At 25.1% G+C, this 16,180-nt stretch overlaps 3 protein-coding genes across 4 annotated transcripts; all 3 read right to left on the bottom strand.

Annotated features, from left to right (window-relative positions):
- Positions 1–1,638: 1,638 nt before the first annotated feature.
- LOC105834273 lies at positions 1,639–3,719 on the bottom strand. Its single transcript, XM_036287191.1, has 2 exons — positions 3,314–3,719; positions 1,639–3,172 (listed from the first exon to the last, which is right to left on the bottom strand). The coding sequence occupies exons 1-2, from the start codon at positions 3,601–3,603 to the stop codon at positions 3,037–3,039; spliced, it is 426 nt and encodes a 141-aa protein (XP_036143084.1). The 5' UTR covers positions 3,604–3,719; the 3' UTR covers positions 1,639–3,036.
- LOC105834272 lies at positions 1,639–10,625 on the bottom strand. 2 transcript variants are annotated; one of them, XM_036287184.1, is made up of 11 exons: positions 10,143–10,625; positions 9,825–9,944; positions 8,994–9,111; positions 8,599–8,863; positions 8,398–8,520; positions 7,923–8,013; positions 7,638–7,783; positions 7,122–7,254; positions 4,170–7,038; positions 3,929–4,046; positions 1,639–3,578 (listed from the first exon to the last, which is right to left on the bottom strand). In XM_036287184.1, the coding sequence occupies exons 1-9, from the start codon at positions 10,284–10,286 to the stop codon at positions 6,970–6,972; spliced, it is 1,209 nt and encodes a 402-aa protein (XP_036143077.1). In that variant the 5' UTR covers positions 10,287–10,625; the 3' UTR covers positions 1,639–3,578; positions 3,929–4,046; positions 4,170–6,969. The 2 variants fall into 2 exon arrangements, with proteins under 2 accessions (XP_036143077.1, XP_036143076.1); XM_036287183.1 differs by lacking the exons at positions 1,639–3,578; positions 3,929–4,046 and having other exon boundaries at positions 6,908–7,254; positions 8,398–8,508.
- Positions 10,626–10,754: 129 nt separating this feature from the next.
- Positions 10,755–14,591, bottom strand: LOC114253747 (odorant receptor 63a). Its single transcript, XM_028192608.2, has 8 exons — positions 14,464–14,591; positions 14,175–14,292; positions 13,797–14,061; positions 13,591–13,710; positions 13,398–13,488; positions 12,626–12,771; positions 12,323–12,455; positions 10,755–11,801 (listed from the first exon to the last, which is right to left on the bottom strand). The coding sequence occupies exons 1-8, from the start codon at positions 14,569–14,571 to the stop codon at positions 11,748–11,750; spliced, it is 1,035 nt and encodes a 344-aa protein (XP_028048409.2). The 5' UTR covers positions 14,572–14,591; the 3' UTR covers positions 10,755–11,747.
- Between the last annotated feature and the right edge of the window lie 1,589 nt (positions 14,592–16,180).

The raw sequence follows: 16,180 nt of genomic DNA, 5'->3' as shown, positions 1-16,180 counted from the left end.
ACATGAAGGTGAAGTAAGACATCGATGCTTTTAATAACTGCAATAAATAAGTTTTTTCTTGCATTGTAATAGAAAAGTGAGAAGTTGTACTTAAAATAATATGTAATATATTCCAATTATTACCGTAGCAAAACATTCTAAAGATGCCACAAATATATTACCGATAGCTAAAGTAAAAGTTTTGCAACCTCTTCGCAATATAAAGAGTATCAGCTTCTGTGTGTGCACAGAAGCTACGTACCATCGAACATTATATCTATTAAATTAAGACAACGAATGAAAAGAATCCTGTTTGCTAATAAAAATGATTGCTAACTATATGATACTTTGCATTTGTTAATATTTTAATTATCATCATCCTAATTGCATGAGAAGGATTGTATGTATATTGTTTTTTTATATTACTCTTTTTGCAAATATAAAATAATTAATATTAGTAAATATGATTACTTTAACAAATTGAACAATAAAAGATTGGCAAAAATGAAGATTCTCTTACTATTTTTATTAAAATAATGGGGAAATAAACTCATAAAATTATATAAATCATATAAAATTAAACCCTTATGTAATTACTAATTGTTAATTTTTAATTTAACTTGAATATGTATAAAACAATAAGTGCTACATAATTATGTGATCATTAATTGAAATAACTTCTTACGCTGTAATATATATGTGGTTATTGTGATCCATAACTTCTTGTCCAGTATAATTAGCTAAGAACATGTACGAAAGCATTACCGATACAAGCACAAAATGATATAAAAATTCTTCTTTATTTCCAAGGGGCGCAATCCGAAAAATCTGAAATATTATGTGATCTAAAGTTACGTGATCAAAGTTTTAGATATATTTAATGATATACATATTTATATCAAAAAATAAATAAAATATCACAATAAAATTACGAATAAAAGATACAAAAAGTTATTTTAACTTTTTTATCTGAAAAATTCTGATTGATTAAAAATGAATTAACATTTGGTTTTAATTACTTTTTCATAATTTTTTATTCCTACTTTTTGTCTGCAAATTCTTTAGTTTGCACATTATAGGATGATTTATAATGTTTATTAAATAACATGTTAAAAACCGCAAAAAAACTCACTGCAAAAAGATTGAAACTCAAACAGATTACATGAATTGCCATTAATAAGAAGAAGGATCCTTTAAAACTGGATAATAAAAATTTGGAATACCTTAAAAAATAAAATATTATAAATATTATATATAGAGTAATAGATAACTCTGATATGTACCGCACCTAACAAGAACTTAATTTATTAAGTACTATTTATTATCTATTTACTATATTTAAGGAAAATGAATTATATCAATAAAAACTTTATATTATATACTACTTTATATTATATACTATTGTAAAGAAATTAAAAAATTGTGCAACTAGAAACTTGCACATTGTTTCCTCATAGCTTTTAAGTGTAAAATTAGATTTGCATATTGCTTTCTCATAGTTTTCAGGTATACAATTTAGAAATTGCAAATATTACTTTTTTTTCATTTTAGCTTTCTCATAGAGGAAGCTTTATATATTGTCAACAAACATTTCATTATCCAATGTTGTTTGCATTCTACATACAATTTCATTTGTATTAAAGACTCCTTTTTTTTTAAGGGTAAGAGAAACTGCGTTTACGCACAGCTGGAATATTTTCCTTCCAGGTAGTTTTTGTGCGTGACGTACACACACACACACACACACACACACACACACACACAAGCGCACACACACACGCACAAACACACACCTCCTTAATTTTTTATGGGCTACATTTCAAAGTTTCAATAATTAAGACTTCTCAAAATGATGTTTTTTAACAATTTAGAATTAATTAATAGCATTTTTTTTTAATCTATGAAAATCTTCAGTCTTTTCCACCCATGACACACACACACACACACACACACACACACACACATCGACATTTTTTTAAAATTGCGTTTTTACGACGTTTAAGAACATTCTGGACACATTGGCAAGAATAACTAAAAAATTTTTATACCAAAACAAAGCTTCTTCTATGAGAAAGCAAAATACGAAATATTTATTTTTAGGGTAAACTCGGGTAAGATGGCCATAGTTTTTTTAAATGCAAAAAACATTTTGATTTTTATTTTTTTTAAATAATGTTTGGTATATTACTTCACCGAAGCTTTAAGTATGTAAAACTATCGACATTAAAGAGAAAATACTTAATAAAAATTTTTTATTATAAAAATATTGAAATATGAACATTGACCATCTTTCACAACTTTCAGGGAAAAGATGGCCATAGTATTATAGAACAGTGGGCTATACATTTTTATTTTATACTTAATATTTATAGAATAATAAAAAAACTTATAATTTTACATATTTAGTTTTATTGTCACATATTATCACATATTTAATTTTATTTTTAAACATTTTTAATATTAAATGTTCACATAAGTTCATATAAGTTCACATCAATTTAACTCATTCTCACTACTAAAAAAATATATGATATGTCAAATTAAAATATTAAGTGTACAACTTAATTCTCGTCTTTTTTAATAAAATATATACATAAACACTTATCCCGAAATGTCATGGGCTATTTTGCCCAAACTGTGAAAGAAAGATAATCATAGTATTTATTTAAAAAATAGAAAAGGAAATAAAAAATATAATAACACATTACAATTTACATACTTTTGTTACATGGGTAACATTTATTGCGACAGCACAACTATAATTTATTCGACATTATGGCAATTTCTAATGACGTGAAATTGAATGACGTGAATTCACGAACACGTGAAAAACTTTACAGGCATTCAAAAGTAAAAACGTGATATGACATCCACAATATCGTTATTTCGAATAGTATATGCACATAAACTACAGTAAATATTGATTATCTTTGAAAACAATTACAAGAACACATTATTTAGCAATTATTGAAGAAATTATGACCATCTTTTTCGTATGGTCATTATACCCTAACTTACCCTATATATTGATAAAAAACTAAAAGTCTTGCATTTTTGCTATGGATAGAATACCAACTTTATAGCTTTGCAATGAATGTCGATAGCACAAATTATTTCCTTATAAATCATCATCTCGTTTTCTATACTGATATTTTTGACTATTTTAATGGCCAACGCTTGCTCGATACGATAACTATAAATTAATTTTAATCTATAAATACACAGTTCTCTATATGTACAAGTTTATTCGTACTGAGGCATTGATATAAAATCAAGATTTTTATTTACAATAATCTAACTTTTAAATTTGTTTATATATACATTAATTTTTTACCTGGCAATTTTAAACAATCCACAAGCGTGTATAAAGTATCCTCTAAGCATTGTCCCGATCGCTGTTACCGTAGTTATTCCTATATATAAGACTGCATTTGAATGCAACAAAATTATATAGCCATACTTTTCTTGATCGATGAAATACTCGGACGTGAAAAATAACATTTGACGTGTCCGCGATCCATTCATATGCAAAACATTATCACAAATTATTGCGGACATCGATATTGAAATGGCGATGAATAAGCAAAGCATGGCGAACACTAAGAACATTTGAAAAAGTAACATAAGTACTTTTTTCTATTTTTCTAATATTCTAAAATGTTATATGTTCCAACTTTCTTTGTTTTATAATTATTTTATCAATACGATATTCTATACAAATTTTTTCTACAAAAAATTTTTTACGCTTTTAATAACATAATAATTAAAATCAAATATATATTTAATATTTCGAATTATAAAAATTTTTTTTTCATTATTTTTAGCATGTTTTTATATGACAATTATATGTTTAAATATAAAGAATAATAATGTTTAAATGGTCATATTTAATATTTGTTACAATTAATTTACTTAACTTTGTAATATATATTAGTATATATTATCGTACTTGTAATTACAGCTGTGTAACGTTTTACGCTATCTCCGTACTCTTTCATAATATTGATCTCGTTTTCATCTTTTAACTCATTACAGATTTGCTGTAGTCGCTCCATTAAACGTTTTACCTATTGCAATATTTAACGTGTTTCTTATTGGAAAACTTGAAAAAGAACTTTAAATTATCATATACGTAGGAAACTCACTTTTATGAAATCATTTTTTAAACATTCAACACACACTTAACTTACATTATGTGTATTTATCCAAAATGAGTTATAATTTATGATATATGTAGCACAAAACATTACAGTAGAGAAAACTTTTATTATAAGATAAGGAGTACATTCTGCAGTCAAAAATGTTGTAAGCTGCAAATAAATAAATGTTTTGTAAATATTACAATGTGTTATTTTCTTATTCGAAATACAAATTTAACATAATTTGCTTTTGAGCAAAAAACAACGTAATAAAATTTTATAATTTTAATTATAATTTTAATTATAATATAATATGTGTATTTATCGCGATATTGTTCATATCTCGAGTGACTATAAAAGTTGTAAGAAAATGAATGAATACTGTAGCAAGTATTTTATGTACTGTTTACAATGATGTAACTGAAAATGCAATAGATAATATAAATTATATTAATTACCTGAAAAATAATAAAACTTGTCAGAATACCAAGGCACAAGATTATTTGAAATCGAACGAAGTTTGATTGATAATAAGGCCATAAACCAAGAACAAGTAAGAGAATTCGATTGACGTGAAAGTGTCTAGTCTTGATACAGATCATTACTCTACGAGTATGGAAATACGTTTGATTGCGAAAAAGTCAGCGACGCGCGATGGTTTGCGCATCTCCCATCTTCGATTAAATATTTTATAACTTACCGTTATCTTGTAAATTGCACTAAAAATTATCTAACTTAACGTAAAATAACCGATAATACCACTCTGAGAACGAAACGTTAGCAATTCAACAATTTTGTCTAAGAAAGGCAATTAAGTGATCAGCATAACACAGTGAATTAAACGAATGTTTATTTCTCATGAGAATATACTTGCATTTCTTAGAGTCACAAGTATCCACCGCGTTGTCGGTAACGCAATAATGTATTTTATTCTTTTTATAGTGCGTATATGTTCTCATAAATTATATTATATCATTTAGAAAAATAGTAATTGCAAAGGCTAATTAACATATATTGATGTATTATTTATTAAAGAGGTGCTGAATTGACGGTAATTATTAATATTATAGTTTAAAGTATATATTTTTGAATTGGCTTTACAGAATTGAAAATTCTTTTACATGTTCAAAGTATATATAGTAAGAATGAATAAAAAACTTAATAAAAAAAGAAAAAATTAAATATTATATTTTATATGACTTAGTGTTGTACTTTCACACCTAAAGCTGTCAACTCACGGAAATATTAGATGAAAATAACTAAAAATAACACTTGAATGTTATTTTAAATACTGAACATTAGGATAATCTTCAACTTAAGTATAAGCTCCAACTTGAGAGTTAACTTTAATATTATTATTAACTTAATTAATTTGAATGTTATGTTGTGTACTGTTAAGTTGTGACACTTTTATGTTGACTTTCAAATGGAGATTACTATACAACTATACTACCAGATAAAATGCAATTTTAATCAATGAAATATAATACTTAGCCTACACTTTGAAATAAAATGTTTGTTTAAGATTTTCTTTAATGGTCACAATAAATAATACACAGCGGTGACCATTTTTGTTAACAAATTGTTATAATCATTACTTTGATTATTACTTTACATAACTTACAAGGAAATTTTGCGAACCCGAAAATTTTGATTTTAATGAAACTTAATAAATGTAGAAGGGGTAAATACATGAATTTAGCAATTTTTCGTTTGGGCTTATAAATGATTTAAAGGATTGAAACTATCCTTCAAAAGTTAAGGGTTTTTGCCTCTTTTTTGACGTATCTTGTAAACTAAACAAAATATCAAAAGATGTTTTATACAAAAGTTTTACAGCATAAATATCTCTATTTAACTATGTTATTCATTTTTTGAAAAAAATTGTTAAAAAAATTTTTTTTTTCCAAAAAATAAATAGCATAGTTCAGATGTATTTATACTGTAAAACTTATACTGTACTTATACTGTACAACTTTTGTATAAAATATTTTTTGATATCTTGTTTGATCTACGAGATATATCGAGAAAAAGCAAAAATGTTGTTTATCTTTGAAGGGTGGTTTCAACCCTTTAAACCGTTTATAAGCTTAAACGAAAAATGTCTAAATTTATGTATTTACTCCTTCTACATTTATGCAAAGTTTCATTAAAATCAGAATTTTTGGATTTGCGAGGTTCTCTTTTGTTAATCACTTCTTGAAAATCACTTGTAAATGTAAATGGACTGTAAGAAAGGAGCTTAAAAAGTTCTTATTAGAATTGACTCTTATGAACTCTATGAATTGACTCTATGAATTTTTATTAGAGTTGTTGTTTTCCTTTTTAAACAATGGTTTATAATAACTGCGAGAAGAAACAGTTATTCGTTGATGAATTTTTGCACAGAAAATGTAAAAACACTTGTTTCTTGGTATAAAAAGATAAAAATAAAATTGATTAGAAAAATAAAGTAGAATTGTACAAGTGTTGTACGAGTAAAAGTTCCTTTGCTTTATTCCTTTTTGTTTGGCTACTTCATACTTTTAACAAATGCCTTGCAGATTTAATACATACTTCAAAATTTTAAAAAATTATTCTACTTAATTTATATCTAATTAGTTTTTTCATTATGTTATTCTACCTTAACGGAAGCCTGGGTATAATAGGATCTTTTTACAGAGATGCTGCTGTGTATTGAAATATATTGCAATTAGTACATAATAATTTCTACTGTATTAATTAATATTATTTTTTGCAAATGCCAAAATTATATACTAGAGAATAATATTTATTTATTTTTAATATATTGAAAACTTGTTTAACGCTTAGGATTTTTATTATGTCTCAGGTACTCCTACTATATTATTGGTTAATTTATTTTGTTTGAATTCCGAGTGGAAAGAAGAAAGGTGAAATATGATACTGCAGTACACATCAGCTGTAATGAGATATGAATTGTTTACTTTTCTTCATATAAAATATGTTACGATTAATACATTTTTTGAATGATATTTTTCTTACCGTAGCAGCACTTTCTAATGAGCCCACAAACAATCCAGCAATATTCATAGTGAACTCCTTGGTTCCCCTTTGCAAGAGAAATAGTAACATTCTTTGCACTTGTAATGGAGCTAAATACCATTGAATATTATACCTACATCATGACGAATTGATAATTGACAAATAAAAAAAAATCTGCAAGCAAGTACATCTTACGTTTTTTAAATTATCTTACATTAACTATATTTTTTTATTGCATTGATTTATACTGTCTATAAATGGCAGTGGTATTTTTACTGATGTACAGTGGCATACTTATAACTGTAATAGTTAATAAATATTTATTGTCTTTTAGTGATTTTGACTTCAGAATTAGTGTATTATCAGTAGAAAAAGATCATTTCACTGATTGATAAGTTACAAGTATATATACTACTGAAATACAATGAAAATTAGTATTTTCATTGACTTCACTAATTATAATTTAGAAAATATAACGAATGCACATGTAATTATATGTTATATAAATATTCTTACACAGTGACAAATATATTATTGTTATGATCTATAACTTCCTGCGCTATGTAGTTGCCTATAGATGAATAAGAGAAATGAACGATAACGCCTATTAAAGGTAACAAAAGTTCCGAAGTATCATATTTAAAGGATATTACTTGAAAAATCTAAAATGGAAGTAATGTAAGTAATCTTCGTGAAATTAAATTAATAAATAAAATAACGATTAAAACTGTTGATAAAAATTTGATAAGAACTGGTCTTATTATTATCCATAAGTATATTACAAAAAGGAGACAATATTACCAGAAAAAAATTTAGACTTCCGCAGATCACGCCGATTAGTATCAAAAGAAAGAACATTACTTGAAATCTCGACAATATTAAGTCACAGAATCTTCAAAAGAAAGTAATTATTACTCTACTCACATTCTACATGCATTTCCGATCATTAAAAGTATCGTACATAAAAAGTCAAAAAGGGAAGATAGAAGTAGTAGAATGGGAAGATACAAAAGATTGGAATGAACATAAAAGTCCCATATTGTTTTGCGATATTTACAATAGTAACCAAGATATTAATTTTTAATTGATATCTCGATTACTTAATATCTCAATTATTATTGCGATTCATCTTAATCCTTTCTGTCTTTGCATAAGCAATTGGAAATCTTTGGAGATGTATAATATATTTTATATAAAATGAAAGTAGACTTTAAGTGACTGTAGACTTTAAGTGAAAAAACATTTCTAAAGAAAATTATTGTTAATAAATACTAACTTCATAGCTTTGCAATGCATATTTACCGCATAAATTAATCCCTTATAAGTCAAATTCTCGTTTTTCAAATTGCTTTTTTCCAAAGTGTTAGTTGTTCTTGCAATGCGATAACTGTAAGCAATTCTGCCATAAATATATAGTTTCATTTATTTCTTTCGTAATTAGAATTTTTTACATCTGTTTTTATATTTGTGTTCTTACCTAGCAATTTGAAACATTCCACATGCATACTGCATGCAAACTATGAGTATTGTTCCTGTTGCTAACATTACAGCACTTCCTATCCCAAAAGCCGCATATGTATGCAAGGTAATCAAATAGAAGTATCTTTCTTGGTCGACAAAGTACTCTGTTACAAATAGCAAAGAACATGGTCGACTTTTATTATGTATAGGCAATAAGATGTTAAAAATGTATAACCCAGTTTGATATAAGATAAAAGCGGATATGATCAACACAGCCAATACTGAAAAATGTTTAAGCATCAATTCTTTTGAAAATTTAGTCCTGGGAAAGTTTATTACAAAATCACTTGTTAGCTTTTTAACTATAATATACAATTTGCTTTTAATAGACATTGAAAACAGTTGTCTCACATGTAAGTGTAGTTGTATAACGCTTTGCACTACTAGCATACTGTTTTATGATGTTAATTTCATTTTTATCAGTTAGTTCGTTACAAATGTGCTGCAGTTGCTCTAGAAAATTCTGTACCTGTTGTTTTAACAAAATTGCATGTTTTTTTTATTATGTTTGATAAATATTATTGTATTTATGTTATATTAAAAAATTTATTTTTTTTTAATATTTATACATAAATATAATACAACGTACAAGATCGAGAAATTGAAAAAACTAAATATTTATTATTGTGTAATGATTAAACAGAATGGAATAAATAAAACGGAATTATGCAGAAAAGCCTCTCAATTTTATCAGTATGTAATTTAAAAAAAATTTTATTTATAAATACGTAATAATTATTATAAGAATTAAAAATTTGGCTGATAACATAGCTCATTATTTATATTTAGAAAATCTTGTTTAAAGCAACCATTTTAACAAAAGAAATTTATCTATACTTCTTTGATAATACAGTTATTAATTAGATAGCGTGTTTAATTTTTAAAGTTTTGAAAAGTTTTGATTAATTAATTCCGATCAATTCACATGACAATTATTTTGAATAGATTTCTGAGTTGTGCAATCAGCCAAATTGTTGGCCATTTGTATAATATTTATTCTTTCAAATTCTTATTCTTTCAAAGTATATATAAAAATATTTTTTTGCATTATATATTAATAAAAATTAATTTGTTTATTGTATAATGTATTTAATTCGGTTTATTCTTTATTTCAAATAAAAAAAACATCTATATAATTTTCGCGGTTTTCGATTTTATCTTCATCCTATATGTTTTACTTACGAATTTAATATTAACATTAAAATATCTATATTTAATCACAAACATCATAAAAAATAGTACAGAGGAGAGAATCTTCATAATAAAATCAGGAGTACATTGTGAAGTCAGTAATGTTGTTAACTGCAAAAAATAATTTTATAAAATAAATTCTTGAAATCCATTTCTTTCATACAATGCGAAAATTGTTTATTTGGTGATTATTGATTGCTTTTTATATTATATTATAAAGTCATTAACTGCTAAAAAAACATTACTATGAATATGACTTTTATTTTGTAATTAAAAGCTTATATCACAGAACTAAAATTATTTATATACCTGACATAAGATGAATGTTGTTAAAATACAAAAAAATGAAATTAATTGGAGTCGAACGAGTTTAGATTGTTGATAAGGCCATAAACCAACTGCGAGTAACAGAAAACGATTGAGGCCAATATTTAAAGAATTGATACAGATCATTTCTCCACGAATATACACACGTAATAATCAAGAGACTAGTGTTTTTATTTTTTTCTTTCCATTGATTGGATGTATATTTCTTTTTCTTATATTCCTATTCATCCAGCTTATATTTTATGTAAATTGTCTACTTTAATGCATCATAAAATATAATAAAATATTATTGTGAGATTGGAACACTTGTACATTAGCAATTTTATCTGTGAATTAGTTTTATTGAATGATATAAGATAATTGAACGGTTACTTAGTTCTCAGAAAAAAAAAGAATGTATTTTGTGATAAAGAATCGCACAGACGTATTTTTAGTGCCGCGTTTTATTGTATCACATTAGTTTCATGCCACATAGTGCACGAACTCAGAAGTTATATTTTGATTTTTTTAAGAAGTGGTTAACGATCAATTTTACATATTAATTATTAATAATAATTTGTTATAGTTTTTTTATTAAATATATTTTTTATGTTATTAAACTATTGCTTTATATTTTTGCAGTTTTTACATTCTTTTTTATAATTAGTTTTTTTGTATCTTATAAAGTCTCAAACCGCGATCAGAAATCACCTGATTTTAATTTAATTGCTATCTCTCAGAAGGCAATGGCAAATCGCCAAGAGTATCTTACCCAGGAAAATTCCTCTAATTACAGGTTATTCGGAACTGGTGTTAAACTGTATACTTATACACGGAAAGAATTTTCTCTTAAAAATTATCTTTAAAATTGTGGTAATGGTGAGACAACTTGAACTTCAAAAAATTTTACTATGCTTTTAATAAAATTTTAGTAAGTTTTGTTAAAAGTATAGTAAAATTTTTCGAAGTTCATGTTGTCTTACTATTACCACAATTTTAAGGATAATTTTTAAGAGAAAATTCTCTTCATGTAAGTATATCTATATCTATGTATATTGTAAAAAGCGCACTTCACAGAAATACGCTGAGGAATCTACAATCGTTACGGTCATGGTAATAATTTCTTGCGCAAGATAAGTTGAATATCATTACTCTAATTGAATAATTGCAAGCACTATGGCAACAATTATACATTATCTTTTCATATCTTATCATTTGAAAAATCTAAAATACACATCAAGATTTTGATCGAAATTAATCAATATTAATATTTAATAATACAACGACTAATTAAAACAGTCAATTCGTTAGCAAGTTATCAAGAAATATTATTTCTACAATATTATTTCTAACTGTACTGTTTACTACAATCTTATTACAGTTAATGTAAGATATTAATATTATTGATGATAAATATAACGTTATTTTTTAACTAATATTATGCATACTTACTGCTATAAACGTACTGTTTTTTATTTTTCTATAGAATTAAAACCTCTTACAATTCTTAAAAGTTATCAATCAGTGTTTGTATAGATCATTACATGTAATTTGCGATTAATCGGTTACTTTTTTATGATTATTTAAAAATTAAATAATTAATTTGTGTTAATTTTGCGTAGAATGTAGAATAGCAAAATACGATACCGCGGCACTCAACAACTGTAATAATAATACATGATGTAACAAAGGCGCAAAGTCAGCTTTTTGTACACGAGTGCGAGCAGTGGACGTACAAGCCATAGGCGAGCAAGTACGCCCGTGTTACATATTGCATTTTTTGTTACCAATATGTCGATGTGTGGTCCCTTGAGTGTCTTGGGTTTTTGCAAATTGACAAGTTAGCCAGGGTTAAGTTCACGAAAATGATAAAGCGTCGGTTAATTTTATGAGAGTTGCCATATACATGTCGCGAAATGATGCACGCCAATGTTGATAAATAATTAAACATGCAGAAAAAATCGTGCTGGAATGTTTTTCGCCGATTCGCGCCATCCATTAGAGGATAAGAACAGCAATAATGTTAAAATGCTAAAATCGTTGATTTTACCCACAAAGAGTGATATAAAAGGGCTCACTTTCAACACATATATAACAAAAAATCTGTTTTTTTTTCTATCTCTTTTTGTCTAAAATATTAGTATATTATATTTAACACATTTTATAATATATTAGTTTCTTACTGAAGCAGCATTTTCTAATGATCCAGTCATTAATCCATCAATATTCATAGTAAACGTCTTGTTACTCCTTTGCAAAAGAAACAGTATCATTTTTTGTACTTGTAACGGAGCTACGTACCATTGAACGTCGTATCTATGTCATATAAAGAATTAATAATTTAGTAATGTAAAGAAAAAACGAACAAATATATTATTTATTTCTTAAATTACATTATTTTTTATTGCACTGTATTTTTTATTGCATTGATTTGTACAACAATATATTTATAATATGTAATTATATTACATAAATATTTTTCTTACACGGTGACGAATACTTTATTATTGTTATCTATAATTTTTTGTCCAAAATAGTTGATTATTATTATATAAGTAAAGTCGATTATACAAAATATTACGTGTAAAAAAAGTTCCATAGTTTTAAACCCATACGATATCATTTGGAAAGTCTGAAAGGTAAAAGCGCAAGGTTTTACAAGAAATTTTTTATAAATTAATATATTGTGTTAAAAAATAAAATATTTTTAAAAATAATATGATAATAATAAAATAATAAACAACTATTTATGTTTAGAAAAACGTTTTATTTAACGAAGTTAAATATTTTTCAAGACAAGTATGAAACATTTCAAAATAAGAAAATATTTATTTTTAAAAATATAGAAGAAATGTGTCTGAGCGTGTGTAAAGGGGATCTTTATATTTTATAAAAATTATTTTTTATATTAAAACACTTATTTCTTTTTATGTAATCAAAATTGTTTAAATTAAAAGATATAACTTTTAAAATAAATATTTTGTTATTAAATATTTTTTTTAATTTGTATAAAATTTATTGCAATATTCAGATAAATAATATTTCTGCAAGTATTTGAATAAATTACCTTTTTAAGCAATGTTAAAATTTGTTTTAAATAAACTATTTTTTTTTGGTGTGTGTGTATAGAAATTAAATCAATAATGTCAAATAATGATTAATTAAAATTATTGATTAAATTTTATAATGTGTTTTTACTTGTTCTACTACTGTTATTATTTGATTCACACATATAAATATATGATAAAAAGATTTTACCCGAAACAAATTAATGGATGTAGTAATCATTCCGTCTAATAGCATACAGTACATCATTACTTTAACTTTAGATAATATCATTTCAGAGAATCTTCAAGAGAAAGACTATTATTTTACTTATATATTACACATATTATTTATTATTATATATACGTATTGTATAATTGTTTCTTACTATCTTGTGAATACTAACTCTATAGCATTGCGATGCATAACCACGGCACAAATTAATTTTTTGTAAATCAAGTTCTTTTTCTCCAAGCTATTTTTTCGTTTCAGAATTTGGATTTCCATTGCTCGTTCGATACGATAACTAAAAATAATTTTTTTTGTAATAATTATACAGTTCTTCTAATTTTTTATCTTCCATACTTTTTACATCTATTTTTATTATCATACCTAGCGATTCTAAACATTCCACATGCATGCTCATAACAAACTATCAATATTGTTCCTATTGCTAATGCTGCTAATGCTCCTATGATAAAAGCTATAGTTGCATGAAACAATATCAAATAGAAATATTTTTCTTGATCGATGAAATATTCAGTCATAAGCGGCAACAAGGAGTGGGACCAAGTTCCGTTTATTGGAAATAAAATATCAAAAATTTGTGGCCAAAAGATATAAAAAATTAAAGTAATTCCGACGAATATGACAATTACTGAAAAAAGAATATTTAAAAGTTATTTTAGCCGATAAATGAGTTTATTATAAATTGTTAATTAGTTTTCAAATACCATATATAAAATGTATGTAATAAAAAATTTGCCTTACATGAAAATGCAATTGTGTAACGTTTTGCATAGGTACTATATTTTTCCATAATACTGATTTCATTTTTATCAATTAGCTTGTTGTAAGTACGCTGCACTTGTTCCAACAAATCTTTTATCTAGTTTTAATAAAATTCTATAACACTTTATTTTTTTAACTTTGAGAAATATAAATATTTTGAAATAATTTTTTATATAAATATTTTGAAAATGTTTATTTGTGTGTATAAGCATAGTACATAATACAAATATACATATAATAATCCAGTATATAATATAATTTTGCTTACGCTTTTATTGTTGATACTAAACGAAATGTATTGAATTGCAAAATAAGTATAAAATAATGCATAAGAGAGAACATTAATGAGTAAATCCAAACTATATTTTAAAGTCATAAATACTGTAAACTGCAAAAAATAATTTTATATAATGAATTTTATTAAATGTTTTTTATTTAATAAGAATTGTGTATCACAAAGATCACTGACAGCTCTTTTGTCAATATATAGTAATTTAATATTGATTTAAAATGGGGTAATTAAATTTTACATAATTTATAAGTTAAAAATCTTTATATCTTATTTTCACTTTTTTAATAATTTATTTTTATTTTTATATGCGATATTAAAGGAAGATTTTTGCTAATATCGACATACATTATTTTTAGATTATTATTTCTTAGACAAAGACTGAAAAATAAAACCTTAGAAACATAAATACAAATTGATTAACTAGAAAATGTCTTTTATTAGATGATGTAACTGTTTTTATATTATTTCAAAGTTTGCCTGATTTCCTTACCTGAAATGCAATGAAACTCACCAAAATACCGAGAAGTAAAATTAATTGAAGCCGAACGAGTATAGATTGTTGATAAGGCCACAGACCAACTACAAGTAATAGAAATCGATTGAGACTGATTTGCAATGTGTCTATATGAATCATTTCTTCATAAACGTTAATGTACAATTGATTTGAAAGAGTTGTTCATGTTCGTGACATGACTTGTGCTCTCTACTTTCTGTTTATCGATTGAATACTCTACAACTTTTTTCTTTTCATATTACAATTTTATTTCTCTAATGTGAAGAAAAAATGATATAATGTAAAATGTATGTGGCAAAGTGCTATCGTGAGAATGAAACATTTGGCAATTTTAACCGCGAAATGTATATAGTTAAGCGATATTAGATTCAATTTTAGTAATAATGTAAGATATTTCTTTAAAAAAAAAAAAAAAATCTTCATGAAAGGAATTGTGCGATTAATTGCACAAAAGTAGTACGACTTTTTCTAGTACAATATATTTTAACATACCTTAGTTTGATGCGTGCTATCGTAAGTGACGCTTGATTCGTTAGAAAAATTATTTAATTTGAAACCTTGAATAACAGTTACCAATGTGCAAGTTGCTGGTAAATATTATCTAATCTTTTGTTAGAAGCAATTAGTAATTTATGTAATAACATAACGCTATTTATAATAATACAGTTTAAAAAATATGGTACATTATAATAATGATAAAAAAAAGAGTACTTCTTTTTGAAGTATATTTATTTGGAATATAATAAAGCTTGTTAAAATATCAAATCATATCTTTGAAGTCAAATGAGATTCGATGGCTAATAATCTATAGAGTAAACTAGGATATGATGGCTATAGTTTTTTAAAATGCAAAAAATATACTTTTATTATTATTATTTTTCTAGCGTTTGGTATATTACTTTTCTGAAGCTTAAAGCATGTAACACTACCGACATTAAAGAGAAAATAACTTAATAACAATTTTATATTAATAAAATATTGAAACCCAAGTGTTGGCGATCTTTTACAACTATTAGGAAAAAGATGGCTCTAGTATTATAGGACAGTTTGTCATACATATTATTAAAAAAAATAGAAAATAAAATAAAAGATATAATTACACATTACAATTTACATATCTTTGTTATGTGTCTAACGTTAATTGTACACAACTCAACTGTAATTTATTCATCGTTATGC

The sequence above is a fragment of the Monomorium pharaonis genome, chromosome 5, assembly GCF_013373865.1.
Source record: "Monomorium pharaonis isolate MP-MQ-018 chromosome 5, ASM1337386v2, whole genome shotgun sequence".
Classification (NCBI taxonomy): domain Eukaryota; kingdom Metazoa; phylum Arthropoda; class Insecta; order Hymenoptera; family Formicidae; genus Monomorium; species Monomorium pharaonis.
Note: the sequence above shows the minus strand (reverse complement) of the source record. Positions and strands in the feature narration are given on the sequence as shown.